Raw genomic sequence first — 27,416 nt, 5'->3', positions numbered from 1 at the left:
GGAGGTGAAGTGGGCACCTTCACAGACTCAATTGCAGAGTCCCCACCCCAGTCAGGATCGCGATTGCAAAGGGGGAAAGGAAAAAAACAAAAAGCAAAAAACCGAGTCTCTCTTAGTTTCTGATAGCTTTGCTCAAGACGCTGTGCGCTGCTGGAAATGAGCTGGGAGCTCCTACACTCTAAGGGCACGCCAGGGCCTCCACCCAGCACGGACTCTTTTTTGGTGTCCCGTCGGTATGCGCCCTATTTTTTCTCTGTGGGCACCCAGGATTTGCACATTCCATGCAGGGGGCGAGGTGTGCAGTGGAAATGCGGTCCGTGGTCCTGTTCCCAAAACCAAGTTCGAATTGCTTGCGCCTGGCGCAGTCTCCGCTCAGGCCGCTTCCCACCGGGGAGTGCACCTCCCCAGCGCAGCCGCTTCTCCCAGCCACAGAGGCCTCTGATTCCCTGCTGAGATGGCTTAGGGCTGTAGGCTATTCCTTCTCTTGCGCCCCGCTGCCCAGCAGTTATCTATGAAGGGGGGTTCTGTCTCCAAGCGCAGCCAAGCGTTCTATACCTCTTCCCCAGAGACAGTTCTATGAGCATGTTCCAACTCTGTCTCTTCCCTTTGTCTCTTGGGCGCTGAGCACTTGCGCCACATTGGGCTGGGGATCTTACCTCCCCTGCCTGTCCCTGGCTGGCTCATTCGGATCTCCCCCGTTCGCCCCCACTCACTCAGGTATCCTTGAGGTTCTATTCCTTCTGGAGTTCGTATTTTCTCCTTCCACTCTCGCAGATGAGCGTAATATCCTTCTCAGTTCAAAAAACGGTGCGGATGGAGTTTACAGAGCTCCCTTCCTCTCTGCCATCTTGGCTCCACCTCTGGCTGCTACATTCTTAAAAGGTCTCATGACTGCCTGTAAATCTCACAGACAGTTCATACTGAACTGAATGATAAGCGCCAGAGAAATCTTACAAAAGCAGTTTTATGAGTAGAAATTTGACAAATACATTTATGATGTAATACTCCCTCCATGCCCCCTCCCCTTTGAGCACTAAGCATATAATCACCAGCTTCATACAGTAAAAAGTGAAGTTCTTTCTGCCCATGGTCCTACCCCATGCAACTTAAATAAACTTACTAAGTTGCACCATAAAACATCTCAAAATTCTTTACTGACTGCCACTCTCAACAATTCCATAGCAACAGCATATTATATTTTAAATTATATAAATAAATGATAATGACTATCATTTATTTAGAATCTACCGCATAGTTACTACATACTGAACATTTTTCTGGGACTATATCTTATTACTTTCTTTAATTAATAAAAGAGGGGAGCCTGGGTGGCTCAGTCGGTTAAGCCTCCGGCTTCAGCTCAGGACAGATCTCACGTTTGTGGGTTCGAGCCCTGCGTCGGGCTCTGTGCTGACAGCTAGCTCGGAGCCTGGAGCCTGCTTCTGGTTCTGTCTCCTTCTCTCTCTGCCCCTCCCCCTCTCATGCTCTGTCTCTCTCTGTCTCAAAGATAAATAAAACATTAAAAAAATAAAAAAAGATAGTAATCTAAATCTAAAAGGTAATAGTAGATAGTAAATACTATCTATTAGTAGGTAATAGATAGTATCTACTAGTAGATAGTAAGCTAAAAAGAGATAGTAGATAGTATTTACTAGTAAATAGTAGTAGATTATTAGTAAATAGTAATATAAAAATATATTATCTATTGTAATAGATGAGGATACTGAGGTTCTTAAAGATAAAGTAGATAATTTTTCTAAATTTAAGATGATAACAGAGTAGTTTCCATATAATTATGTTAGTCACTAGATGTAAAATGGAAAAACAGTGCCTAACACATGCTGTTGATAAATATTAGCCAGTAGTAGTAGTAGTAATAGCAGCAGTAGTGACAGTAATGATAGTAGCAGTGTTATTATTATTATATCATAATATGATACATTTATTTAATACAAATACTTCAGCATATGATTAATAATAGGTAGTATGATACATGTACCATGTCTAGACCTTTTTTAAAAGACAATAGATATGATAGTAATTATAAAGATAGACTTGAAAAGTCTATGAGAAATTAGTAAACAGAAATTACCATGAGCATATCCTTAAAAGTTGGAAGCCAATTTTACTCTATGTAGTAGATATACATAAATCAATTTGAGAATGTTAGTATATTTAACATATGATTGTTAGGTTCTTTAGTATAAAAATTATCCTACTGAAGATGTGGTTATTATGATGGCTAACAATAATAATCTATTTTACATACTTAGTACCAGATATAAATTATTTTTTCTAAACTTTAAAAAGACAAGTTAACTTTTGCTAAATAGTATTTAATGACTTTGGCAAGATAATAAGAGGTTTAACTCTGTTGTTTTTAAGATTTGTATATATGCATGTATGTAAAGTCTTCACTCAATGTGGGGTTTGAACTTACAACCCTGAGATCCAGTGTCATCTGCTCCTATAACTGAACCCTTCTTCTTAAGTTTTTATTTATTTTTCAAAGAGGTTTAATTAATTATCTATTTTTTTTGACAGAGAGAGGTAAAGAGCTAGAGAGCATGTGAGCAGGGGAGAGGCAGGGGAGGGAGGGAGGGAGAGAGAGAGACAGACAAAGACAGAGAGAGAATCTTAAGCAGGCTCCACACTCAGCATGGAGCCCAACGTGGGGCTCAATATCATGACCATGAGATCATGAACTGAGCCAGAAATCAAGAGCCAGACGCATAACTGACTGAATAATCCAGGCACCCCAAGAAGTTTAATTCTTTTTAAATGCAGTTACTGACTTTATATTTTGAACTGGACTAATAATTATTCCTAGACTTATGGAAAATATGCAGTAACTTTTCAATTACTTGTCAAAATTTTTGGAATATAATATATGACTTTGGAAGAGTGTAAAGTTAGTGGATTTCATTCACCTGGAATTATTCTTCCTTGCTCAGGGTGACATTTTCTAAATATGGATTTTGTCTCCCCCCCCCTTTTTTTGCCTCTCTTTCCCATTCTTTTTATTTATTTTTTAAAATTTATTTTTGAGAGAAAGAGAAAGATAGCATGAGCAGGGGAGGGTCAGAGAGAGAGAGGGAAACACAGAATCTGAAGCAGGCACCAGGCTCTGAGGTAGCAGTCAGCACAGAGCCCAATGTGGGGCTTGAACCCAGGAACAGTGAGATCATGACCTGAGCCGAAGCCAGATGCTCAATCAATTGAGACACCCAGGAGCCCCCCTCCTTCACATTCTTTAACTATGTTATTTAATTTTTACTTTGTGACACTTCCATAGAGGAGTTAGCAGAGAAGGGAAGAAACTGAATGAAATTCACAATCAGCAATTTTGCTGCTGTTTAGTATTTTATAGGAAATGTAAGGAAAAGTAAATTATTGGCTGAGGTAAAATTTTAAATTTTCTCTGGTTTTGAAATAAAAGTCTCTTTATTCACATCTGTATATGACTTAATGTATACCCACAGTTAGAAAGTTAATTCTTTTTGTGAACATTTATTTCTCTGTTCTCTCCCTTTTTGTCTCCATCCTTATTTATGCTACCCTAGTTCAGTCCTCATCACCATTGCCTGGCTGAGAGCAAACCCTTTTTACATACTTTCCTTGTTTCTAGTTTTACTTCAAGCCCCATCTAATCTATTATGAACACAAAAGCGGTGCCCTGGCTTCTCCCTTATCTTTCTCCATCATCTCCCACCATTGACTTCATAAAATGCAGAGCCATAGTAATAACAAACTGTTTATAATTGCCCATGTATGAGGCTTCTTGCTTTCATGCCTATGCTTACTAATACCTCTGTCTAGAAAGTTCAAATCCCTCAGGCACTCTCATGCCTTTTTTTAGCATACTGGTTTTCAAAACTCAAGTTCAGGTATCAACATCCGGAAGCCTTCCTCAACCATTCACTCCCCCTCCATGCTGAACTAATTATGCCCTCTCTATATAACCATATATACTGTGGATTCTTTTTCTTGCCATTTTTGTCTTGAAATGAACTAGTTTGTTATACTAGCCATCTAAATTGTACATCTCTCAAGGACGGGAACTTAACTCTTAAATCCCCAAAATCTAGCACTGCCCTTGGCAAAGAGTAAACACTTCATCTATAAGAATTTATTTGATTACCTATATCCAGAGCATTTTATGAAATTGTGAGAAAACTAAGAACATTTATGTTTTCCATATCTGCAACTAGCCTGTAGTCCATATCTAATTCATTACCTTTATAATAAATTGAAATAGTATAAGTATCTTTCCTGGTGGATTACACGCAGTACTTGATTCTTAGCTTGTCATTTTTTCAGTAGTTCTAAGCTATCCCTGAGGATATTTCTACTACTATTGAAAATATATACAACAAAATACTTATTCTGTAATTGAATTTGCTAAACTTACTTCTGCTTTGAAGTTCAACTGCAAGTTGTCTTTCAAGGCTTTCTCTAATTTCTCTCTCTCTATAGAGTTCCATTTGCAGTTCATTTTTTTCCTGTTGAATCTGCTTCTCCTGGAAGTGAGCATTATCCAAAGCCACTTTCAGTAGACCCTGTCAAAGTACAACAAATAACATGCAGTTCATTTTATCTGTTTTAGTTTCTCAAATATGAAATACTTATGTAATGCCTTGCATTACATTTATTTTGTTTATAAAAATATTGTTGACCTGAATGTTGGTCAACAGAGTCTCCACAGAAGACAGACTATCAGGAAAAATGAATGGTCCCTGGAATCCAAGAGGTAATGCCTGTCCAGGAGTCAATTTGGTCTTGTCCAAGGGTGACTTGATTAGTGGAATTTGAAATGATACCTCTTCTGCAATTAAAAAAAAACAAAATTAATATCAGAAGGTTCATGAATCAACAGATCAAACTTTTCTGTTTCCTTTACTTGTAATCACATCTATAAGGATTTTGTTTTTAAAATTAATGATGGCAAACTCATAATTGGAAGCCATATGTATTGAGAAACCAGCTGCCTCTAGTTTCTCAAAATAAATGTTTCAGTAAATAGTCAGTGAAAATGAAGCAATATTTACTATCAAAGAAGCATGAGACTTGGAGAAAAAAGTATGATATGCTTATGATTGTCTATAAATTAAATATTCAGATCCTTCCTTGTAATGCATACACTGCTTTTTATTTTTCCTTTTCAAGTTTACTATCTCCATTCTTTAATAGCTGTACTGAAGTTTAATTTACATACAGTAAAATTCGCCTGTTTGAAGTGCACGTTTCAAAGATTTTTAGTAAATTTATGGAGTTGTGGGACCATCATCACAAATCTATTTTAGAACATCTTAATCACTCCCAGATACCCCTCATGCCCATTTACAGTTAATCTCCTTCCCCATCCCCAGCCCCTGGCAACTTATCTATTTTCTGATTCTACAGGATTGGCTTTTCTGGATATCTTACAAATAGAATCATATAATCTGTGGTTGTTTATGTCTGGTTTATTTTACTTAGCATAATGTTTTTCAGGCTCATTCATGTGGTAGCATATATCAGTGGTTTCTTCCTTTTTATTGCTGCAAAGTATTCCATTACATGTATATATTGATTTTTGTTTAATTATTCACTAGTTGATGGGCATTTGCATTATTTCTAGTCTCACCTTTTATTTTGAGGAATACTACTTATGAAAAAAATATCAGTTGTGGTGTAAAAACACACAGGTTATATCTTTTCTCCTTATTCCTATATTATCTTCTCATACATTCTCATTTCCATAACAAAATTCTCTCTTAGCTTCAAGTAAAGAGACACTGATAGAATTTTTGTTTAATGAGAAGTTTCAAATTTATTTTGAACGGATATATCTAATTACAAAAGGAATCGTCTCTTACTTTGAGAAGCTACTTGCCTATGTACTTGAATTCTGATTGAAAATATCTTATGTGAGATGTATGAACCACATAACAAAGTTTCCTCCCAAATTGGAAACTGGGGCTTTTTTAACATAGGTAAAAGTAAACTGCTACAAAGAAGTAATCTTGGAAGGTAGCCAAACAAACCCTGGTATTCTTAAATTGATTCAAGAACAGTGCATGATGGGGTGAATCATAACACTTTAAACAAAATTACTCTACTTACCACAGTCTCTTTATTTCAGTATCTGGGCACAAAGTTTGAAAATACACATCTCTCTCGTCAGGAAAATTTTCAGTGACTTCATATATTATGAGAATCACTCATGAAAAAACCTAGGCTTGAATCTGGACCTAAGCAATTTTCACAAAATCTAGCTAATGGTTCTGGTTCCAGTGGGGATAGCAATATGGATTTATCATACAGTTAGATCTCATTTTTCAATTGCAAGTAACCTATACATGTAATGTGCAGTCTTAAACCACACAGATTTCATAGTCATCATGGTTTGCTCCATAGCAAATTATACTCCATTTACTGTGTGGAAACCCTTTACATACAATTCTGAGAAGTTTCTGTGAGATTTTCTAAGTTTATTTTGAGAGAGAGGGAGAGAGAGAAACAGAGAGAGACAGAGAGAGACAGAGAGAGAAAACCCCAAACAGGCTCTACACTGTCCGCCCAGAGCCTGATGCCAAGCTTGAACTTAGAAACTGTGAGATCATGACCTGAATTGAAATCAAGAGTTTGAGGCTTAAGTGACTGAGCCACCCATGTGCTTCACTTCTGGAAAATTTTAATGTGACAGAATTATCTATGAATAAAATGATTTTAATAGAGATCATCTTTACAATTTTTTTACAACTTCTATTTTTCTAAAATCTACAGAAATAAAATATGCTAAGCAATTATTTTATAAAATTAACACTTTCATATTATTTGAATACAAATGTTATAAGAACATTTGTTTATTCATCTTAAATAATGCAATAAAATGTAGAAACTAGCCTGTTAATGTTCTTCTAATGTAGGAATCTATAATGTGCATATTCCCAGGGTTTTCTCATAAAACTTAAAAAAATATTTGATTATAAATGCATGATGTATGTGTTTTGTACAACTCCCCTGTTGTAAAATTAACCCTAACCCCTTACTTCTTTCTTTCCTTCCTTCCTTCCTTCCTTCTTCCCTTCTCTGCTTCCCTCCTTGCCAGTGGAAGCTTTGGTAGAGGTGAAGTATTACAGAAGGAGTGAGCACACTCTCACAAATTCTGTGATTTACTTCAACTACGTTTTGAACATCTAAAATATGTCATTAAAAAGCTAAATTCTGAAATTTCCTAAGCAGCAGCTTTAATGCTTCTAAAGTACATTTCTCAACACCTAACCAAGATATCTTATGTTTTATTTCTATTGTTTGTTAGGTAGCATTTTGTCTCCTGAATGTGATTGTATTAAGTGGATAGAATAACTTCTTAGTGGTTTATTGATAATAACTGGGAAGATTCCACACCTTTGACATTTAAAAATCTTAAAGTATAAATTTATGTAGCCTGGAAGATCCATTTTTACAAAATGAACTGCTACATAGTTATAATATTGACATCTTGCTGATTCAGAAGTAATATAATGCTTCCTCTAAATAAATATTTTGTATCAGAGGCAGAGGTCTTAAAATCAATGGGTTGCTTGTTATGTGTCACTCTATGCACACATAACTTCAGTGGTAAGAATCTGAGGAGTGTTCTAAAAATAAGATACCCCAAAAGGAAAGCAATATATTCAGTATGCATATAACAAAATATAATTACATTAACACTGCCAGAGGTCTTCTATTTGGAGATGAAAGATAGGCTACTAAATTGGATGAAAGGAAAAACACTATTAACTATGAAGACAGTTTGTATGGTCTATGGTTTGTAATGTTGCTGTATAGTAGATTGAAGTTTCAAAATAGCATTACTCTTCTTTAAAGATATGGACACAGTTGAATTAGATGTTGCTTGCTGCAGCATGAATCAAATGCAAAAAGAATCATATTTCATCAGAGCTAGTCAACACCAGGAAAATAAATATAAATATAAGAGTTATGCAGGCAATGATTCATTTTGATAATCTGGCCCAAGAGAGACACATAGAGACACCACACAGATCTAAGTTTCTACGAAAAGACAAATAGGATACAGAGGGTGGGAATTGGGATGACAGTGTAGCAGAGGTCACATCGATTTTCAGCAACAGTTTTCACACAGATGAGATAACCCTGGACTCTATTTGGCCATTGTTCATATCCTACCTATTCCACAAGCAATCGATTTCCTAGTCCTGGAAAAGTGCAATAAAGTAAAAGGATCCTACTTATGACTTCTTATGATTAATTTTCTGTGCTAACCAACATGCTTTTTCACACCAAGGTCACATTGCATGTTAAGGTCTGTAATAGCCAAAAGCTAGCCCATGTGTATTATGTTTTGGTATATATAAGTGACAAATGTCAAACCATTTGTCATGTTTTTTTTTCTGATTTAAATTGTATATTACAAATATGTGTAACAAATGAAATGTAAGTATATTTCAATATTGTAATAGATCTTCACATTTGCATAACATCACCATTTTTCTCAGTTCGAATACATGCACTGTTACGTAGGAATTTATTCAGTAGCCTTGAGAAATCCTAATTAGCAATGGAATTACATATGGACAAATACTAGAACCATAGATTGTCAGTTAAATAAGAACATATCTTTGTAAGCCAGGGAGAAATGGTTTTGACTGAGCACTTTAAAAGACTGGAGTTCAAAATTTATATATTTAAACCTTTATCAACAAACATGATGAAATAGTATAAACTAAAAGATAAAGAAAGGAAAACTGCAACCTAGCTGAGGACAAAAGCAACCTCTTCATTTACTAAGGAAAAGTGGAGACCACTTTTATTGAGCCTGTTTATCAAACTTGCCATACTTTGTAATAGCACTTGGGAATCCATTTGCAGAATCAGCTCTCAATTTTAATTCCTTCCTTAGGGCTCAAATGAATAGATGTAAAAGCTGACAAAAACTTTATTTGTAGAAAAATTATATAAACACACAGTAAATGCTGAGAATGAAAAAATACCCATAAAATTAAATCAAGGCTTCTAGAGACTTTCTATGTGAATATAATGCTTATTTTCCCACTTTTTCATGGAGTTCAGTGTTTCCTCTTTCCTCCAGACTGAGGACTGCAATATAAGATAAGAAAATGAACACCATTGGGGCACTTGGGTGTCTCAGTTGCCTAAGTGGCTGACGTCAGCTCAAGGCATGATGTCGTGGGCTGTGAGTTTGTGCCCTGTGTGGGGCTCTATGCTGACAGCTTAGAGCCTGGGGCCTGCATTGGATTCTGTGTCTCCTTCTCTCTTTGCTCCTCCCCTGTTTTCTCTGTATCTCTCTCTTTGTCTCTCTCTCTTAAAAATAATAAACATGAAAAAATAAATTAAGTTTGAAAAATGAATGAATACCACTGACTCACTCAACAGTGGAAAAATACAGCCACATGCCATCAGGTCATCAGTTTTTATTTTTTAACAAATAAAGTATATTTCACAATTTCATTTGAGTGCTTTTTTCCTAAACACATCTATCTCAAGAGACTTTCCTTTGTTGGAGTCATCAGTATTACATTTGGCACAAGCAAGACACCTGCCTCCTTCTTCCAAACAGAAGAACAATAACAACAATAAAATGACCACTGTGTATTGATGTAACTTTCATGAATATAAAGAACTGCTCTTTATTGAACAGTGTTCTGAGCTGAACGGTGATTCAAATATTGGCACCATCAAACATGGTAAAGAAAAACTTGATCCCCAAATTATTACATTTATTTAAGGAGATAAAAAGGAAATAATGCTGACAAAGGAAAACAGAAAACAAGCCACAAAAGAATAAACCGTTACCAGCCTGAAAAAAGTGAGATACAATACTTCTTAAAACTTGTATGACCCCATTTTGCTCTGGATCGTTAGATTAATAGTTTGGCAAAACAGAATCCTTTATAAATTATGAATTAAAAATAAGTCATCTTTCAAATAAAATATCATGCTAATAACAAATATTATATATAGTGAAGGGTTGGAAGGAGTATGATATCCAGTCCCTGTCATTTAGGAGCTGATGTCTTAAATAAATGTAACCAAGTTATATAGAAGGGGACAATTAAGTGTAAAATCATGTGACATAGGTTGTTAAGGGCCTCTCAAAGGAGAAATCACTTCAGTGTGGATTAAGCACTTAAACAAATCCATTCATTCTCTAGCTGAAAAATGTTCCCACTGTCATTAAAATACAGTCAAATGGACTTCCCTGGAATATTAGGTATGCCAACAATTTCCTTGCTCAAACTAGTGTTCGAAAAGAGGGGTTAAACAATGATAAGAAATTTAAATTAAAACAAGGATCAGCAGATAAATAACAGGGTGCTCAATGAAATTTGATTTTAAGATAAAACAGCAAATGATTTTTCAACATAAGTATGTCCAAAATACTTCATGGGACTTTGTTATACTAAAAAATAATTTGTTGTTTATCTGAAATTCAAATTTCACTGGGTATGTTGTTTCCCTTTTTTCTTTTTTTTTTTTCTTGTTTGTTAAATATGTTAAAGCAGAACATCTCAGAACTTTTAGAAAGCTAACGCTGGGGTGCCTGGGTGGCTCAGTCAGTTAAGCGTCCAACTTAGGCTCAGATCACAATTTCACCATTCATGGGTTTGAACCACACATCAGGCTCTGTGCTCATAGCCTGGAGTCTGCCTCACATTCTGTGTCTCCCTCTCTCTCTGCACCTCTCCCACTTGCACTCTGTCTTTCTCTCAAAAATAAACATTAAAATTTTTTTTTTAATTTTTTTTAATGTTTTATTTATTTTTGATACAGAGAGAGACAGAGCATGGGGGGGGGAGGGGCAGAGAGAGAAGGAGACACAGAACTGGAAGCAGGCTCCAGGCTCTGAGCTAGCCATCAGCACAGAGCCTGACGCGGGGCTCGAACCCATGAATGTGAGATCTGACCTGAGCCGAAGTAGGAGGCTTAACCGACTGAGCCACCCAGGCGCCCTAAACATTAAAAAAATTTAAAGCTAGTGCTAAGCACAGTGATCAAGAGCAAAAGATGACAGTCTGTCTATGTAGGTTTGAAACTCTGCTCTATAATTTACAAGCCCCTGGGAAAGTGACTTAATTTTTCTGTGCCTTAATTTCCTCATCTGTAAAATTAGGACAATAATATTTATCTCATAATATTGTTGTAAAGATTAATGAACTACTATTTGTAAAGTTTGAAATACAATGACTCACATCAATGAAATACGAAATAAGAGTTTGTTAAATAAATTAAATGGCAATTGAAAATTCCCAGGAGTGGGAGAGGAGCCTATAGTAAAATATTTGACCAACTAAGCATCCATTAAACGTCTTAACACATGGGTAAAGATCCTTTTCTTACGTAGTAATTGGATAAGCCTGGCTTCACCCTAAATTAGGCCAGTATTAGCTTCTCAGTTATCAAAGGTCTGAGAAGACTTCTTAAGTCAAGGCCAGTGATTCTCAACAGAGAGTAATTTTGCAGCTCAAAGGACATTTGGCAATCGCTGGAGATATTTTTGCCTGTCAAAACTGAGGAAGTGGGACTGTGCTACTGGCATCTTTCTGTACTGAACTTCTACTAGGAAGTTTAATAAGCTTAATATGATAATAATGCTAAATCAATGATTTAGAACAAACATATTACAAGGTATGTTTTAGAGATACTGTGCATTTAATTTTGAGTCCATGACTTCAATTCTTTAATCAAGTAGCACCTTATTTGTGAAGTCTACTGAAATCTTATTTAACATTGCAGCCTGCACCCCTATTCTTACCCCCTTAATATTGTTTTCTTTTTTCCTAGAATATTTATCACTATTTAATATACAATGTAACATACTTATTTACTCTTTCTGTTACATATTATATCTCACTACAATTTACTTTTCATGAGAGTGGGAACATTGTCTTTTTAAACATTTTCCCACTTGGTGTCTTCTCAGTATCTACAGTAGAAGCTACCTTGGGTCTTCAATACATGTGATGACTTTGGATATGGAGACTGGTAATCTTAAAACTTAAGATAATATTTCTATCATAAGACTGATTCCATTGTATCTTTCTATTCAAAATGATAAGATTGTACATGAATATATAATTTTAAAATATTTTGAGTATATAGTTGGAAAAAGGAGGAAAGAAGAGGTGTAGGTAAATAAAGAGTTTCTGGTCAAATCTCAGCCTTTCCGGTAAAATCAATGATTACTATACAGATAATGTGGCAAACAGAAATTTTGCAATTTTGTAAAATAGTTCATATAGTTGTCATGTCTACAGTATATTTATTGAACTTGTCTATATACCTAGTACTTTGAGCAAAACATAGTAAATATAAATCATTCTGGCTCACACACAAACTTCCCCATTATCTTTCAGATGATGTATAATTGTATCAAAGATAAAGCAAGATTGACTGATATTTTTGATATTTTTGAGTAGATCTATATGTACTAGAGCCTATAAATAAATAAAAGCACTGAGGATCTTGCATGGAAAGAAACTTTTTAAAAAATGTTTTTTTATTTTTGAAAGAAAGAGACAGAGAACGAGCTGGGGAAGGGTAGAGAAAGAGGGAGACACAGAGACAGAAGCAGGCTCCAGGTTCTGAGCTGTCAGCACAGAGCCCAAAGCAGGGCTCAAACTCACAAACCCTGAGATCATGCCCTGAAAGGAAGTGGACGCTCAATCAAGTGAGCCACCCAGGCGCCCAAAGAAACTTTATCCATAGACCAAAATTTGCTCTAAAAACTGCAAGACAGACAAGAGTTTATAATATAAGCAACCAAACAGTATCAGAGTCATGTGCAAGAGCCTTCCCCAAAAACCCCCCAGGCTACTTCTGTGATAAAGCGGTAGAGAAGAGAACATTAACTGAATGGGGAGTAATAATGAATAGTCTGTATCAGAAATTGACAAATGAGAGGCAGACATGGGAATAGAGGTAACCAGGAAGGGAGCTGACTTTTTAAGTTAATTTATTTTGAGAGAGAGAGAGACAGAGAGAGAGAGACAGAGAGAGAGAGAGAGAGAGAGAGAGAGAGAGAGAGAGAGAGAGAGAAGAGAGAGAGAGAGAGAAACCTCAGTAAGAATGGGGAGGGGCAGACAGGGAGGAAAAGAGAATCCCAAGCAGGTTCCACACTGATAGCACTGAGGGGCTCAATCTCTAGAATCATGAGATCAGGAATCTTAACTGAATGAGCCACCTGGGTGCCCAGGAAGTGGATGTATTAAAGAAATATGTCTAGGAAAGATTGTGGGAAGGACATACATTTCCATCAATTTGCTGACTCTTCCATGTGATAATTTTTATTATACTGATTTACCCTTATTTTTTAAATAGTTTATTGTCAAATTGCTTTCCATACAACACCCGGTGCTCTTCCCCATAAGTGCCCTCCTCCATCACCACCACCTCTTTTCCCCCTCCCCCTTCCCCTTCAACCCTCAGTTCATTTTCAGCATTCAATAGTCTCTCAAGTTTTGCATCCCTCTCTCTCCCCAACTGTTTCCCTCTTCCCCTTCTCCTGGTCCTCCATTAGCTTTCTCCTGTTCTCCTGTTAGACCTATGAGTGCAAACATATGGTTTGTGTCCTTCTCTGCCTGACTTATTTCCCTTAGCATGACACCCTCAAGGTCCATCCACTTGCCTACAAATGGCCATATTTCATTCTTTCTCATTGCCATGTAGTACTCAATTGTGTATATATACCACATCTTCTTGATCCACTCATCAGATGATGGACATTTAGGCTCCTTCCATGTTTTGGCTATTGTTGACATTGCTGCTATGAACATGACCCAGCAATAGCACTGCTAGTGATTTACCCAAGGGATATAGAAATGCTGATGCATAGGAGCACAGGTACCCCAATGTTCATAGCAGCAATGTCAGCAATAGCCAAAACATGGAATATGCTGACATATCTTTAAAATAGCTTCAGGGTTTCAATACAACCCTGGTTTTACTTTTACTAGGGCTTCAGTCATCTGGCTGACTGCAGAAGCTGCAAAGCAGATTTCTCACTTTGTTTCTCTCCTGGAAAATGTTCAATCTTTTCCATCAACCAAGAAACCTCTTTTCTTAATCTGGCACAAATCATAAAGATAAATTTGTTGCTCTGACCTGGAAATTCTTGTACTCACTTTAAAATCACTGTTGTTTCTTCTTTGTTTTTTTTTGTGGTTTTGTTTTTGTTATTTTACTTAGTTTACATATCTGAGTAGAGAGGATCAGCAGCGGAAGGTACAAGGGAAGGAGATACTAATTCAGCATTCTAACAGCAACGGTTCTTAAACTTTATCATGCATCAGAATGTCCTGAAGGTGTTTTTAAAAAAGTTCCCAACTCCCAAAGTTTCTGACTCAGTAGGTCTAGGGTAGGGACTGGCAACTTGAATTCCAAAGTACCTAATTGATAGTTGACATTGCTAGTTTGGGGACCTCAGTTTGATAAACCACTGGGCTTTATAAAAGTCAGATTTTGCTACATTTAAAGATGATTAATATTGCCTCTTATCACAATATTTTTAAACTAGTTGTCTGTACAATTTAAAAAAAATTGTTTCAAAATGATAACCAATTTTAAGTATATATTTTCACAGCTTTAAGAATTGCATGAAATTAAAGACACATCAACTAACCTCTTCTAGAGACCTGTAGATTCTAAAAATCAATTTACATTACAACGAAAAGAAATGTATAATGGGATCTATTTGTAAACATAGAATTAGGAAACAAAACAATAAAAAATGTGAGTCTATACAGATAGACTCTTCTATCTTTTCTAGAAACTTCTTTTCTAAAAATGAATTTAACATCAGCAATTGTTTAATAAGGAAAACAACAGTTCTATGGATTAATCCTTAGATAGTCTTCCCTTCTATCCAAGAAAGGTGGAAAGTGATCATTCTGGTGGGATTAAGATTAAAAATTAAAGATGATTCACAATCAGAATGACATTGTCATGAAAAATGATGAGGCAGCATAAGGCAAGCTGAGGGTAAAGTACAAGCTAGCATATCACTCCCCCCCCCCCCGGGGAATATGTGTGATATTCCTCAAGCACTCTTTGCTGCCCAAAAACAAAGGAAAGGGGAAAACAAATGGTTAACTCATAGAGATCAGTCATGCAAGACATGAGTCTCCATCAGTTTACAAATAACTTAGTAAATTACAAGAGAAAAGGCAATCTTATCATTAGCTTAATCTCCAGAATCCTACAGATCCAGTTTCCTGGAGCCCCAACATCACCTTCCCCTCCATAGTGATGTGAGGAATAAAGGCAAGAAGAAAATGACAGGTAAACTTGAATTTCCGTATAACCCACAGCCCATTGACAAATACTTGAGGAAAATATATAGTATAATTGGAGTATAATATTTCTTCAGGAACTCCCTAAGGTCCTAATGTTAATGCCTAACCAGAAGAAAAACCTTAGCTTGAAAATAGTTAAGGCCACAGGTATCTTAGGAGCCCTCTTTAGCATATTAAAGTCCTTCTGGAGGTCTCTCTTTTGTCTTTACCTCCCCCCCAACTCCATAGTATATAACCAGTCATTCTTCACAATCCCAGCGCAGCTCTTTCTGTCCACAGGTCCTGTCCCTGTGTTTGAATAAAATCACATTTAGAATTCTCTTTTGGCCATCAGTTCTGAATCCCACCATCACAGGAAATCCCATCAGAAAACTTGGCAAAAATGTCTATGTAGCAGTTGATAATTTCTCACCTCTTATAATCTCATTAATAGGGAATGTTTGACATTTATACAGGTCTGACATATATAAAGACAACCTCACTAATAATGCAATTATACCTATTTATAATTTGTGCATATTAATATTTTTTATTTTAAAGGAATACCAATAAGAGAAAATTAAGAATATTCCCTCTCACAGACAAACATATGCATGCATGAATGAAAACACACACACACACACACACACACACACACACACACACACGAAAACACACACACATTGGTGAGACTACGTGATGATTTTTCTGTCTTAGCTAAAAAGTAATAAATTGAGTCACTGAGGCATCATATTTTTTGATAAAATTATGAAGGGTTTTCCTAATATATATGTCATGAAATCATAATAACAGCATTGTTGTAAACTTAGCCAGTTCATAATGATGCCAATCATTTAAATTAATTATTTTAAAAAGCTGAATTTTTAAAAATATATTTAGTTTTAGGTCATATACTTCAATGTTCACATTTTTCTTTTCTTGAGTTATGTAGGAATTAAGACCATCAAAACAGTTGCTTTCCCTCTGAAAAATCTCTAAAGTTTTATCAAAGAAACAGTTATCTAACAGTAATGCTCCATTTAACAACCTTCACCAAATGCACAATTCTATTTTGGACGTTGTCTCTTGCCATAAGAACTTACATCACCCACTGAAAAATCTCTTTTTTGTTAAAATAGTAATAACAAATAATACTATTAATAATAATAATAAATAATAATTTCAGAAGATACAGCTAAGAGGAAGGGTAAAAATAGTAGAACATATTAATGTGTCATTTTGTTTCATGTTTTAGCACTGCTCTTCCTCATCTTCATTTCTAGTTAGGTTTTAGGGCTTATTTCTATTTTACTTTCTTCTATTTCAATATTCATATATACTTTAATGACTTTTATCAGAAACAGTGGGTACTTGGAGTGCATGGTATTGCGTTTTATATTAAACTGAATTCACAGACTTGTAAACTAAAAAGTTTGGTAGTGGACCAGGCAAGATGGCAGAAAGTAAGGAGCCTCATTACCTTCATCCACCCGCAATTATCAAACTGAGAATTAAAAGCCACAGCTTTCTAATCTCCAAGAACGGAGGTGTACACACAGACCCCTTATTGACATCAGCCTCATGATGCCTGAGGCTACCTCAAGAAACAACCCAAGGCACACATAATGGAAAGTCCCAAATATCGCTGAGTAAGGAAATAAATTAATCAAAGGCATAACAAGAGAAACGGAGAGACACCATTAAAAGAACATCTCCTGAAACGACAGACCCTAGACTGTCAAAGAGCCTCCATCAACAGAGAAATACTAATAGGCGCACGGTGCAGAATGAGTTTTTAAAACTGACAAGAGACAGAAAGCCAGCCAAAATGATGAAACAAAAAAACTCTCCCCCTAAGAAACTCCAGAAACAAATCAGAGCTACAGAAATACTCAAAACATACATAAACAACTTAACTGAGCAAGAATTTAGAACAATTGTCAAAGTTAATCCTGGGCTTGAAAAAACCATCAGAGAAGCTATTGACACACAGATTAGGGACCTTAAAAATAACTGTGATGAGTTAAAAAAAAGATATAAATGAGGTGAATAATAAACTGGAGGCTACCACTGCATGGATTGAAGGAGCAGAGAGGAGAATAGGTGAGTTAGAAGACACAGTTATAGCAAAAGAGGAAGCTGAGACAAAGAGAGAGAAATTGATACAGGAGCACGAAAGAAGAATCAGAGACCTGAGTGATACAATCAAACTGAATAATGTCGGGCATCATAGGAGTTCCTGAAGAGGAAGAAAAATACAGAGCTTCTGAAGGGGTGCTGGATCAATTTACACACAAAAATTTCCCCAATCTGGGGAAAGAGAAAGACAATGAAATTCAAGAGACATACCGAACTCCCCTAAGATGTAACATAAACCGACTTTCAGCACGATATAACATAGTGAAGAGCCTTGTTTAGGCTCTTCAGAAAGAAAACAGAGAACACTCAAATAGACAAAATCATGAAGGAAAATGGATCTATTGCAACAGATCCTTCTGAAATACATGCAATCATCAGAGATTACTATGAAAAATTATATGCCAATAAACTGGACAATCTAGAAAAAATGGAAAAATTCCTAAACACACATGCACTACCAAAATTCAAGTGAGAAGAGATAGAAAATCTGAGCAGACCCATAGCCAGTGAAGAAATAGAATTAGTTATCAAAAATCTCCCAACGAATAAAAGCCCAGGGCCGGATGGCTTCCCAGAAGAATTCTACCAGACATTTAAAGCAGAGTTAACACTGACCTATCTCAAGTTATTCCAAAAAATAGAAATGGAAGGAAGACTTCTGGACTCATTCTATGAAGTACATATCACTTTGATTTCTAAGCCAGGCAGAGACCCAACAAAAAAAGAGACTACAGACGAATATCCTTAATGAATATGGATGCAAAAATCAACAAGATACTAGCAAATCGAATTCAACAGCAGATAACAAAAAAATATCCATTGTGATCAAGTGGGATTCATTCCTGGGTTACAAGGCTAATTCAATATTCTTAAATCCATCAATGTGATACATCACATTAACAAAAGAAAAGATAAAAACCATATTATACTGTTGATAGATGCAAAATAACGTATGAAAAAATACATCATCCCTTCTTAATAAAAATCCTCGAGAAAGTTGGGATAGAAAGAACTTTATTAAACATCATAAAAGCCATTTATGGAAAGCCCACAGCTAATCTTATCCTCACTGGAGAAAAACTGAGAGCTTTCACCCTGAAATCAGGGACACAACAGGGATGTGCATTCTCACCACTGTTGTTTAACATAGTGCTGGAAATCCTAGAATCAGAATAAGACAACAAAAAGAAATAAAAGGCATCAGAATCAGCAAAAAAGTCAAACTTTCACTTTTCGCAGATGACATGATACTCTACATGGAAAACCCAATCGACTCCACCAGAAGACTTCGTGAACTGATCTATGAATTCAGCAAAGTCGCAGGGTACAAAATCAACATACAGAAATCGGTTGTGTTTTTATACACCAAAAATGAAACAAGAGAAAGAGAAATTGGGAAACTGATCCCTTTCATGATTCCATGAGACCATGAAATACCTAGGAATAAACCTAACCAAAGATGTAAAAGACCTGAATGCTGAAAACTATAGAAGACTTATGAGGGAAATTGAAGAAAACACACAGAAGTGGAAAAACATTCCATGCTCATGGATCAGAAGAATAACCATTGTTAAAATGTCACTATTACCCAAAGCAATTTACACATTCAATGCAATGCCCATCAAAGTTGCACCAGCATTCTTCTCAAAGCTAGAAGGAATTTTTAAAAATTCATATGGAACCACAAGAAACCCCGAATAAGTCAGTCATATTGAAGAAGAAAACAAAAACGGGAAGCATCACAATCCCAGACTTTAGCCTCTACTATAAAGCTGTCATCAAGACAATATGGTTTTGGCACAAAAACAGACATATGGACCAATGGCATAGAATAGAGAACCCAGAACTGGACCAACAAGTGGATGGCCAATTAATCTTTGACAAAACAGGAAAAAGTATTCAATGGAAAAAAGACCGCCTCTTCAACAGGTGGTGTTGGGAGAGCTGGACAGCAATATGTAAAAGAATGAAATTAGACCACTTTCTTACACAATTTACAAAAATAAACACAAAATGGATAAAGGAACTGAATGTGAGACAGGAAACCATCAAAACCCTAGAGGAGAAAACAGGAAACAACCTCCTTGGCCTCAATCTCAGCAATTTCCTACTCGACACATCCCCAAAGGCAAGGGAATCAAGAACAAACATGAATTATTGGGACCTCATCAAGATAAAATGCTTCTTCCCTGCAAAGGAAACAATCAAGAAAACTAATAGGCAACCGACAGAATGGGAAAAGCTAGTTGCAAATGACATATCAGATAAAGGGCTAGTATCTAAAATCTACAAGGAACTCACCAAACTTCACACCCACAAAACAAATAACCCAGTGAAGAAATGGGCAGAAGACATGGACACTTCTCCAAAGAGGACATCCAGATGGCCAACAGGCACATGAAATGATGCTCAGCATCACTCATCATCAGGGAAATAGAAATCAAAACCGCACTGAGATACCACCTCACACCAGTCAGAGTGGCTAAAATGAACAAATCAAGAGACTAGAGATGCTGGCGAGGGTGTGGAGAGATGGGCACCCTCCTACACTGTTGGTGGGAATGTAAACTGGTGCAGCTGCTCTGGAAAACAGTATGGAGGTTCCTCAAAAACTATCCATAGAACTCCCCTATGATCCAGTAATAGCACTGCTGGGGATTTACCCAAGGGATACAGAAGTGCTGATGCATAGGAGCACATGTATCCCAATGTTCACAGTGGCACTTTCTACAATAGTGAAATCATGGAAAGAGCCTAAATGTCCATCACCTGATTTATGGATCAAGAAGAAATGGTATATATATACAATGGAAAACTACATGGCAATGAGGAAGAATGAAATCTGGTCATTTGTAGCAACGTGGATGGACCTTGAGAATGTCATGCTAAGGGAAATAAGTCAGGCAGAGAAGGACAGATGCCATATGTTTGCACTCATAGGTCTAACAGGATAAACTTACAGAGTATCATAGAGGGTAAGGGGGAAAGATTTGGGGAGAGAGAGGGATACAAATCATGAAAGACTATTGAATACTGAAAAGGAACCGAGGACTGATTTGGGAGGGGAAGAGGAGAAGGGGTTGCTGGTCATGGAGTGGGACACTTTTGGGGAGAAGCACTGGGTGTTATATGAAAACCAATTTGATAATAAACTATTATATTTTTTTTTAATTTGTGGTAGTGATTTCCTCCAAAAACTGCATTAGATAATTAGTTTGCCTGCATGACAAAGAGAAATCACTTTAAATAATCTCAATTGGGAAGTTTTCACAAATGTATCCTAGTTTAACATCAATGGTTATTCAAGAGTTAATCGCCAAATAACCCCACTTTCTTGTTTTAACTCCTTTTTCCCCTAAATTGTATGAGTTTGCCGTTCTACTCATAACACAATGAATATGCCTGGATTTCTCTGCATCTTGGGATGCTACATCTCTAAAACTCAATGTCCCTATTTGTAGAATAGGATGAATCCCTCACAGAGGTGTAAAGGAGAAAACCATAGTGGAAACACTTAATACTGTACTTGGCAGTTAGTAGATCCTCAGTAAAAATTGTCTACCTCTGAAGCTAGCTTCAGGAGGTTTAAGGAAAAAAAAAACTGCATTGAATATACACTGATTCTCAGGTTTGCCCATAAAATTTCTTTTTAATTTCTTCCAGTAAATTGATTAAGGTACTTAGCTCAGTTAGCAATTAAAGTTTTACATGTATAGTATTTTATTTTCCTAATAAGCAGACAAAAAACAAAATCGAACCTGCAAGTTTGTGACTAAAATCTAGTTCCAAGATAGTTGGATGACATCATGCTCACATTATTTAAGTCACATTTTTTCCTTAAATTTAATTTAGGCTACATTTTATTCCACATGTAGAAATGCAAGTTTAAGAAGAGAATGCCTTTTGGTGAATAAAAAAAGGAAAAATGTATCTGAAAATTTCCTGGAAAATTCAGCCTTATTTTATTAATATGGACATTCATTTTCTTGCTATTTGTTACATATATTTATGGATCTATAAGGAGTGGCAGAAATGGAAGCAAAGACAATGCAGTTATTTTTAACTTCTGCTGGTAACCCTAGTACTTAAGGCTTTCTTTCCCCATCTCTTATCATAGAAGCTTTCATTTGAATGAAGAATATAAAATGTTAGGTGAATATAAAGTTTAGAATTATTATAAGATTATGTCTAGGCTGAGTGTGGGTTTATGCAAACAAAATAGCTTGATGTTTTTATTAGCTGGCAAGTGATTTATTTTTATCTATTTCAAAGCTTGAAACATAAAGGGAAAATTGTTTCAGTAATCTAAATTACTCTAAAACTGTTCAAACTGATCAGAACTACTTGGGTAATTTCTAAGCTCTCAACTTCTAGTGAAAGTTTAATTTACTCAGATTTTCTCCTCTTCTCTTTCTCTATCTCATCCTAACTTTATGCACACACATAGTCAATTAACTTTCTTTAGAGGAAAAATTATTTTTCAGATTTACTTTGTACAAAGCCCAACAAAAATCAACAGTTAATATTAAACGCAGTTGTCTAACATTTTATTTTTGTATAAATGTTTAAATATTGTGAACTCAGCTAGAGGAAACTTGTAACGTGAAGAATTGGAAATAAAGATAAATTAACAAATAATATCTAACATCTTATAATATCAATATCTTGTAAACAAACTTGAACAAATCATTCAAACTTTCAGTCCCAGATTCCAATTATCTGAAATTGTTCTGTATTAATGATTTAGTTATTTGGACAGAGGCTAAAGGATAAATATTATAACATTTGGGGTGCCTGGGTACCTCAGTCAGTTGAGCATACATCTGACTCTTGATATCGGCTCAGACTGTGATCTTGCACTTGTGGAGTGTAGCCCCGCATCAGGCTCCACGCTTAGTGAGAACCTGCTTGGGATTCTCTCTCTCCCCCTCTCCCTTCCTTTATCTCTCAAAATAAGCAAGTAAAGAAACAAACAAACAAACTTTAAAAATATTATATCATTTGGTTCCAGTGAAATTATGTTCAATTTAGTACCCTATGTTAGCCGTTTCTGCACTTGAGCAGTACTTGTCTTGGTGTTCACATTGGACAACTTTAAGGAACATGCTTCCACTCCTGAGCAGCTCTATCTATCCAGTTTCCTTAAAGAATATTGTCATTTTCCTAACCAAAATGATCATTTGCTTACTGCCTCTGTGTTCACTGTCACCTCCCAACCATTATTCAGTTCCTCTTTGACATTTTTCCAGTGTGAAAATGCCATATTTTTTATACAACATTGAGATTACCTCCTGTTCTTGGTTACTGACAATGGATTCTGTTGGGGCCCCTCCAGTCAAAAAGCCTGTGGAGGTGATTCCACTGTGACGGCAAAGCCTCCGGGGGGAGTGTATGTAATCGCAAAGTCCCTGGCCTTGTCTAGGAAGGCGCTACCCTGGATAACGGTTGGCCCTCCCCCCCATTTGAGGATCAGGACAAAAGAACAAAGGTCCTGGGAGACTAGGGTACAGTGCTGTGTGGCCTTTGGGACCCTGCTTCCCCCTACCTACAAATGTGTGCACTTGACTGCTTGACCTCAGTGGATCAGAGACTGGGGCTAGTTCTTCTATTATTCATACCTCTTGGTAATTGTGGTTTCAGTAAATGGGCAGATTTCCTGGTTGCAACTTCCCCCCTAGTTAGAGGCACCTTACTCACAGACTATTGTTTGAACCTTTAAAGAAAAATAGCCTTGTCATAAGCTTCAGTTAATATTACACTATATACACACAATAAGACCCCCGCTGATGTATTTTTAGTGATAAATTACGTTTTTTGATCTTCTGTATTGTACCTCATTCCTGTCCTTGATTTTCTGTTCTCTCTTCGGTGAAAACAATGATCTTTTCTGAAACATGAGATTCCTAAGAAGTTGCAAACAATGTAATCATTAAAAGAAAGATGTAATCACCTATGATATATAAGACACCAAGTTTCACAGTAAAGTGTGGTCTCTTCCACCATTCACGTTGTCTGTGTTCTTTCTTGTAGATATTTCACCGACACCAACCCCTACTCAGGGACCCTTAGACTCTGGTGCGTGGGCTGGTCCCCAGCAGGATTCCATCTTACCTTCAGTTAAAATACCTGTACTAATAGTGAAATGTACCATAATTGGCTTATGATTCTCAAGTATAATCTGTATTACAGATTCTTGAGTGTACTTACTAATAAACCAAAAAACCATCTAACTGTACCTAACACTGTCTCTGAAACAATCTGATGTTTTAAGGAAAGCTATGTTTCTACTAAGTTTCTACTAGAAAAGCAGTGAAATAATGCTATTTAAATTTGAATAATGGTGTGTATTGCTTTATTGCCTCAGCTACAACTTCCCAGAGGATACTTTCTTATCTGGTTACTTACAATACATGTTATCTTCCCACATTTGCCTCAATTGTGGACTCTGTGGTTCGCAAAATTCTGTTAATCATACCTCATAGCTTTTTAAACTTTGTAAGCCCTTCCAAACATTTAAAGTATACAGGTGCCCTTGTGGGGAAGAGCACTGGGTGTTGTATGGAAAACAACTTGACAAAAAATATTGAAAAAAAAAAAAGTATACAGGTGCCACTTATTCCAGTCCTAGATACTTATTTTTTCATTTACTTTTCAACGGAATAAAATTTGTTTTAAGTGGGTCGCCTGGATGGCTCAGTCGGTAAAGCATCTGGCTTTGGCTCAGGTCATGATCTCATGGTTTGTGGGTTTGAGCCCCGCATCGGGCTCTGTGCTGACTGGTAGCTCAGAGCCAGGAGCCTGCTTCAGATTCTGTGTCTCCCTCTCTCTCTGACCCTCCCCTGCTAGCGCTGTCTCTCTCTCTCTCTTTAAAAAATAAATAAAAAGCATTTTAAAAAATTTTAAAAACATGTAAGGGACAATTCTGCTATTATATCTACCCCTGCTTAGACTTCAGAAATATTATATCTCAGGCCATCCACAAAGCCAAAAAGTATAGACATAACAGTAGAATATTCACAGATATAAATTACTCCTAATAAAATAGATATAAATATGAATAAATTACTCAGGTCCACTTTATAAAAGAGTAGCCTTTATATTATATTATTCTTATAATACTGACATTCCTATTTGTATGCTGTGCATATACTTTCAAAAGCTATATACCTTATTCAAATGGTATAGTTGTCTCTTTGCAATACTGCTTGTGTCCAAGCAGATACAAAATTTATATAGAATGCATCTAGAGAGCCATAAAACTAGTGGAAAACATATTTCTCCACAGTACTTTAGTACTTTGAAAAATTCAATCATTGGGAAAAATGTTTTTGCTACACACATTAAAAACCTTATAAACGCAATGGCTTCCCACAGCAACTGTTTAAAAAAAAATTAAGAGCTAGCATAGGATAGGTCTTCTTATATACTAAAGCTCAAATTCTTTCAATTTCCTTGATTTTTCACAGGATTTATTCTTGAAATTTTAAAAAAAGATTTGAACTGCAATGCAGTCACAAATTTGCATTATTATTATGTTGTTTACCAAATGAAGCCAGAAAATGCATTTTCCCTTCAACATAGGTTTTATTCTTACTGCACAAGATATTGTTTGATAACTGTAACTTAGCAAAAAAAAATGACATTTTACATACTTAATGTGTTGTATATGTTTGGGTATATTCCAAATAAGCCAGAGTAGGGAAAAATGTCCTATGTGTTCCTCATTGTGGAAGAGATTAGAAATTAAATTAGAAACAATGATAGTCATATCCTGAATTCAGAATTTCTGAAGTTGAAATTTGAAGATAATTATTTTTTATGCTTTTTTGATTTCTTAGATAGTCTTAGGAATTAATTGTTCCTCACTGTTATCTATTGCCTTCTACTCAGTCCTCATAAATTTCATTTCTATATTTGTGAATGGGAAGTGTGTGTGTGTGTGTGTGTATTTTCTCCTAAAATTCAGGATAAAGTAAAAGGGTAATTTCTACCTCCTTGTTTTATACCAAAGAGTTTATTCTCTTACAAGCATTCAATAGCCAATTTTATTAACTAGCATCTTTCTTCAAAACTTACTAGTGGTTCCCAGTTGTCCTTCCAAACAAATACAGGTATGATCATGAAATGTAAAACCTCTACCAATTGGTTCTTATCCAGCTATCTTTTTTCAATTACGTTATGTCTGGCAAAATACTTAAGCATCTTAAACATCTCATAAACAATCATTCTTTCCTGCCTCTTAAAGATGTCCACACTATTAAAGAAAGAAAAGGTGTAGTACCACTTTTGTTTTCCTTTGAATGGGAAAGAATAACCTGAGTCTATTCTAATCTGTGTTTTCCCCTTAGCTCCAGTTTGTACTTTCTGCTTTCTACTAGACACTTTCACTAGGATATTCTATCATGACATAAAACTATTCAGAAAGCAAACTTTTCTCTTTAAGATCACTTATCATCCAACCATAAGCTTCAATGAAATGTGACCTCATATCATGATACTTATTCCTTTTCACCATCCCTTGCCAATGTTTGAATCCTCCTAATTGCTTAGACTCTTCTCTTTCTTTTGCTTCTCTCATCACATCTAATCTGTCAACAGGTCCTCTTAATACTACATTTAAAATATCTCCTGTTTCAACCATCTCACTCTTGGATAGTCAGCGGGAGTCCATGGCTTTGCTCTTTCCCTCTTCTATGCCATTTCAAACACTAACACTTGATTAAATTGCCCAAAATTAATTTTACCTCCTGTGAACAAACCAACAGGCTCTTGAGAGCCTCAATAGCTTTACCCTACCTTTTGTGTTTCATCTACAAATACCCTTACAATAACTTCAGCTGTAATTAACCTGTTTGATCCCTGTTTCCTACTACTCTGAAGCTTTCTCATTTCTATAGTTTTTCTTCAACACACATATCTAGAGTATTAACTTATCTCCTCCATATTTCTAAATATTATCTGTCATTTAATAATTTAAATTAAGGTCCTCCACTAAATCTTTTCCTGACTATCTCATCCCATAATTACCTTCCACTTCTCTTAGTTGATTTTCAAAACCACACATATAGAAACCAAAATATATCTACTAAACTATGTCTCTCACAGTGTTATTTACAGCTTTTATTAGTAATTAAATATTTATATATTAATTAGACATTGAATAATTTGAGAGGATGGAATATTGTTTATTTATTGTTATCTACTTTCCTACAGAGAATACTATTTCCCATACACACTGTTCATTCAATACATATTTGTAGTTTGATTTCTAAATTACACAGGATGGGAAACAATAAGAATGTTTTAAAGAGGTGAGGGCATACATTAAGACTTAGAAAACAGATCTTATAGTCTCTGAATCTTTGGAAACTTCCCATGATCCCCAAGTTAAGGAAAGAGCACTCAATACGATAACCTCTATTTTGTGGTTTGAATGAGATTGATAAAACTTGTGGACATGTCTTGTTCAGAAAGTCAATAATAAGGACAGGATTTTGAGGTATTGATTTAATCCTGAGTGAATGACAATTTCCTAATCCAAATTGAGTAGGTTTTTATGGGTGGAAGAGAAAATGTATGATTTTCTTAGCATTACTTAACATTTCTTTAAGCAACATTCTATGCCTGATAGGAACTAGGTTCTTGTTCTCTGATAGTTGATTACGTGTTTTTCATACTTAATGACATCATACTACTTACAATTTACATGGGACCTATTCTTCAATTCAACATCTAACATTTTAAGAGTGAAATTTCATATGGATTCTAATCTCTTCTGTACTTGTTCTTTATTATGTACAAAAATATATTATTTAATCTTGAATACTACACTTTTTTTCCCATAATATTTTATTGTCAAATTGCTTTCCATACAACACCCAGTGCTCTTCCCCACAAGTGCCCTCCACCATCACCACCCCCTCTTTTCCCCCCTCCCCCTTCCCCTTTAACTCTCAGTTCATTTTCAGCATTCAATAG

The 27,416-nt window shown here is 35.9% G+C and overlaps 1 protein-coding gene across 1 annotated transcript in view; it reads right to left on the bottom strand.

Annotated features, from left to right (window-relative positions):
• DACH2 (dachshund family transcription factor 2) overlaps window positions 1-27,416 on the bottom strand; it is a gene marked incomplete at its 5' end in the record, with an annotated part of 657,629 nt that overhangs the window by 9,566 nt on the left and 620,647 nt on the right. Inside the window, 2 exons of the mRNA XM_029929669.1 lie at window positions 4,412-4,559; window positions 4,677-4,825. Of these exons, the coding sequence (XP_029785529.1) occupies window positions 4,412-4,559; window positions 4,677-4,825 (297 nt within the window). The remainder of the gene's footprint in view (window positions 1-4,411; window positions 4,560-4,676; window positions 4,826-27,416) is intronic.

This window comes from Suricata suricatta, chromosome X (assembly GCF_006229205.1).
Source record: "Suricata suricatta isolate VVHF042 chromosome X, meerkat_22Aug2017_6uvM2_HiC, whole genome shotgun sequence".
Classification (NCBI taxonomy): Eukaryota; Metazoa; Chordata; class Mammalia; order Carnivora; family Herpestidae; genus Suricata; species Suricata suricatta.
The sequence above is the reverse complement of the archived record's forward strand: the minus strand, read 5'-3'. Positions and strand labels throughout refer to the sequence as shown.